Source organism: Notamacropus eugenii, chromosome 1, assembly GCF_028372415.1.
Source record: "Notamacropus eugenii isolate mMacEug1 chromosome 1, mMacEug1.pri_v2, whole genome shotgun sequence".
Lineage (NCBI taxonomy): Eukaryota > Metazoa > Chordata > Mammalia > Diprotodontia > Macropodidae > Notamacropus > Notamacropus eugenii.
This window is the reverse complement of record NC_092872.1, coordinates 547,131,490-547,136,204: the sequence shown is the minus strand read 5'-3', so window position 1 is coordinate 547,136,204 and position 4,715 is coordinate 547,131,490. Positions and strand designations below refer to the sequence as shown.

The window sequence follows — 4,715 nt, the reverse complement described above, 5'->3', positions numbered from 1 at the left end:
AGCTTGAAGGATGGGAAACATTGAGATACTGAAGGTAGGGGTTTGGGTTAAGGACACGGGCATTTTCAACTGAGTGCATGAGGTTTTGTTTGAAACAATGTACATTTCTTTTTCAGATTAAAAATTAATTTTATTTTTAATTTATGGAATAAAACAAGCATTTCCATAGCATCCACCAACTTTGGAGTCAGGAGGACTTGTCTTTAAATTTGGCCTTAGGTACTTATTAGCTAGGCAAGTGTGACCCTAGGCAAGTCACTTAACCCCGATTGCCCCCCCTCCCCTTCAAAAAATCGTTATCCAAGATCATATAGCCAGTAAATGGCAGAACTGGGGCAAATTTTAACCTGCCAGTTTCCATAATTTTCCTTGTTCCTCTAGTTCTGGCAGCTGTATTGTTTAAAAACTGGACATTCTTTTCGTATGACCCTTTATTAAGGAGCCAGAAGGTGTGAGATTCAAACATCGCATCGTAGGGATTTACAGGTAGAAGGGAGCTTAGAGACCAGGCAGACCCACCTATTCCTCCTCAGGAGGGGAAATTGAGGCCAAGAGAAGTGACCGGCTGCCATTCAGTAGTAAGGAGGAGAGTTAGTTTTCAAACTGGGCTCCTCTGACTCCAGTCTCAGGACTGGTTCCCTTCTGTCCACAGCTGCCAGAGAGGAGGTGGCGGCGGTAGCAGCAGCAACAGCAGCAGCAGCAGCAGCAGCCTAAACCTTGCTCACACTTGGCTCTCAGCGGTGAGCTGAGGCTGTCTTGTGCTTTGCTGAATTTCACCAGAAGAGGGTACCGTTTTGAAAGCTCTTGACGTCAGCCTGGAATTCCTATTCTGTTTAGAAACAGCCCTGCAAAAACAAACCCCTCTGATCAAGTTCTCCCTCTGATCACTTTCACTCACTGTTCCGTAGGAATCCACAAGTCAACTCAGGAGGACCTCGAGGCAGCAGCCCCATCCAGCAGCTCTGGAGCTGCATGCCAGGCCAATGGGGGTGATAGCCCCCAGTGAGAAGGGTTTGGATCATCTGACCCATTGAAGCCTGCCGATGACTCCTCTTTCTGTTAATCTGTGCAAAAGACAACTGGCAGAGCTTCTGAGTCCATGAAGAGACATCACTTCAGGAAGAAAAAAACCAGGGACCTCAAATATCAGGAGCAGTCATGCAGGAGGTGAGTTTCCTTTGCTGCTTTCCTTCATCTGAATCAAACAAAAGTAGCTTTTCCTGGCTCAAGTTTCCCCTTGACTCCCTCACTCCCTCTCTCCCTCCCTCCCTCCAGCAGCCTACTCCTTCCCCAGCAGCCTGTTACATACCTTGTAATCTTTGACAGATTGTAAATGCCTGTCCGGAGGCTTCCTGCTACCCCCAGGAGTCATTCAGAGTTTCACTATATGATCCCTGACTTGTGCTTTCGTTTATCTTCACAGAGACAGCAGCCTGGTGAGGGTTGGGTAGAAGCAGGGAGCAGCCAAGACGGCAGGATGAATGGGGCAGGGGATTCCAGCCTGTTGGAGCTGGACAGTAACAGGTCAGAAAATACTGAAGACATAGAGATTGTGGTCAATGTCGGAGGAGTGAGGCAGGTCCTGTATGGAGACCTGCTGAGCCAGTATCCAGAAACCCGGCTGGCTGAATTAATCAACTGTTTGGCTGGGGGTTACGATACCATTTTCTCTCTGTGTGATGATTATGACCCAGGGAAGAGAGAATTTTACTTTGATCGGGACCCTGATGCCTTCAAATGTGTTATCGAGGTCTATTACTTTGGGGAGGTTCACATGAAAAAGGGGATCTGCCCCATTTGCTTCAAGAATGAAATGGAGTTTTGGAAAGTGGACCTCAAGTTCCTGGATGATTGTTGTAAGAGTCATCTGAGTGAGAAACGGGAAGAGTTGGAGGAAATCGCCCGCAGGGTCCAGTTGATCCTGGATGATTTGGGAGTGGATGCCTCAGAAAATCGCTGGAAAAGGTGCCAAAAGTGTATTTGGAAATTCATGGAGAAACCAGAGTCCTCCTGCCCAGCCCGGATCGTGGCCATTCTGTCCTTTCTCTTGATATTGATTTCATCAGTGGTCATGTGCATGGGGACCATCCCTGAGCTTCAGATTTTAGACGATGAGGGGAACCATGTGGAACATCCCACGTTGGACAACATCGAGACTGCCTGCATTGGCTGGTTCACACTCGAGTACGTCCTTCGGCTCATCTCATCTCCCAACAAGCTCCACTTTGCTTTGTCCTTCATGAATATCATTGATGTCTTGGCCATCCTACCCTTCTATGTCAGCCTGACTCTGACCCACTTTGGGGCCCGGATGATGGAGTTGACCAATGTGCAACAGGCAGTCCAAGCCTTGCGCATCATGAGGATAGCAAGGATCTTCAAATTGGCCCGTCACTCTTCTGGGCTGCAGACCTTGACCTATGCTCTGAAACGGAGCTTCAAGGAGCTTGGGCTGCTCCTGATGTATCTGGCTGTTGGGATTTTTGTCTTTTCTGCCCTTGGCTACACGATGGAACAGAGCCACCCAGAGACACTCTTTAAAAGCATCCCTCAGTCCTTCTGGTGGGCCATCATCACCATGACGACAGTGGGGTATGGGGACATTTACCCCAAGACCACTCTAGGCAAGCTGAATGCTGCCATCAGTTTCCTCTGTGGGGTCATTGCCATTGCCCTTCCCATTCACCCCATCATCAACAACTTTGTCAGGTATTACAATAAGCAGAGGGTACTAGAGACAGCAGCTAAACATGAGCTGGAGCTGATGGAACTCAATTCCAGTGAAGGGAGAGCCGGGGGCTCCCGGAGTGACCTGGACAATCTCCAGCCACAGCAGGAAGGGAAGGAGGTCCCTTTGTGGAGCAGCAGGCTAAAGGTTTCCCACAGTGACACCTTCATCCCCCTCTTGTCAGATGAGAAACATTATAGGACCCGGCTTCAGAGCTGCAAGTGAACAGTAGGATTTGGGGGGTGGGGGGGCTCTAGCCCTCCCATTTGGACACAAGACTGATGATACAAGACACCAAGGATATTGCAGGAATTGTCATTTGGGGGCCTGAAAGCTGTTCTCTCTTCCTTCCATTTCCTTTCCTTTCCCTCTTCCTCCACCTGAATACAAATCTTAATTACTTCTGGGCCCCATTTGGGTAAGACTTTGTTTTTATTACCTGCCAATAGTTCATGAAAGATCAAGGTCTAAGAGGTTATTAGAAACCCAGCTCATCCCTGATGAGAAAATGAGGTGTGTTAGTTACACATCAGGCAATAGCTGTGAAATAATTTGGGTGTGCCCTTTGATCAACTCTGAGTTCTGTATCTGGTCTAATAAAGCCTCCAAATCTATATACCACAAACCTGTGTTTTGGGTTCTGTCCCTGGACTTTTACCCACAAAAGACAATGCTTGGTTCAAATACCAAAGCTGACTGTCATCCCTGAGTTGTGTGCAGTAGGTGTAGAGCCAGGGGGTGGGGGAATATTTTTAGTCCAGATCTAATTAAAGATGTGAGCACACATTGTAGGGATATGTCAAGTTAAGGAGGTTTGCCACATTCCAGACAGCTCCATATAGATAGTAGCAGAAAGAATGCTGGACTTGGAGACCTAGGTCCATATCCTGGCTCTCCCATTGCCTAGATGTGTATAGGCCATTTTCCTTCTCTGTACCTGGTTTTCTCACCCAAATACGTATGTTTTGAAGTAAGAATGCTTGGGTTTGAATTCCAACCCTGCCTTTTAGTCAAATCACTTAACTTTTTAGAACCCAAGTATCCTCATCTATAACATGAGGTGTTGTTTGAGATCAGAGGTTTTTAATCTGGGGTCTGTGACCTTAGTTTTTTTTATTTTAACAACTATATTTTAACACAACTACCTTCCTTTGTAATCCTATGTATTTTGTGAATTTAAAAATCTTATTCTAAAGAGGGTACTATGGGCCTTGTTGGGCTGCCAAGGGGGTTTGTGACACAAAAAAGGTTAAGAACCTTTGACCTAGATGAGCCTGATGGTGTCTTCTAATTCTAAATTTATGATCCCTTAATGAGGGAGGCAGTGAGGTGTGCTGGAAGGAACATAGAATTTGAAGAAACACACTTCAATCCTTGCTCTGTGAGTTCCTGGGCCAAGGGACTGCTGCTGTGTGAGATTTATTCTTCTCAGCTGCAAAGTGATAGAGTTGGACTAGATAACTGCCCTGGTCCTTTCCAGCTCTCAGATCAGATAATCCTAAAAGAAGTGGTTGGGTTAGATGATTGCTAAGGACCATTCTAGCTTTAAGATTCGCTTCTAATATGGGCGCATTTTGTTGTTTTCAACAATCCCATTTCCTTCTCAGTATAAAGTATTCTTTAAGGTAGCTCTCTGAATCATCTTTGTAGGGAGATGAGTGTGTGGAAACCGGTAAGGGAAGCACTGATCTTGCTAATAACAGCACTGGAATTTCTGTTGAATACTAGATTTGTTAGGGGTAGGGTAGGAGTCAGTTGATACCTCTTACAAGCTAATAATATTATATTGTCCTCTTATTGTCAATGGTTGTTATGTTGCAGGGAATTTGAATTAATTGACCAAATGGAGAAGCTAATATTAATACAAATTAGTGTATCATAACAGGGAGAACCAAAATATTCATTCATGATTCTGAGATGTTTTGTTGCCTTCCTCTTAAAGCCGAGGCTCCATTGAAGGTGAATTTGCTAACACTGTTACAGTTAT

At 45.7% G+C, this 4,715-nt stretch overlaps 1 protein-coding gene across 1 annotated transcript; it reads left to right on the top strand.

Moving 5' to 3' along the window:
- Nucleotides 1–494: 494 nt before the first annotated feature.
- Nucleotides 495–3,353, top strand: KCNF1 (potassium voltage-gated channel modifier subfamily F member 1). Its single transcript, XM_072634219.1, has 2 exons — nucleotides 495–1,167; nucleotides 1,424–3,353. The coding sequence occupies exons 1-2, from the start codon at nucleotides 1,159–1,161 to the stop codon at nucleotides 2,951–2,953; spliced, it is 1,539 nt and encodes a 512-aa protein (XP_072490320.1). The 5' UTR covers nucleotides 495–1,158; the 3' UTR covers nucleotides 2,954–3,353.
- Nucleotides 3,354–4,715: the final 1,362 nt, after the last annotated feature.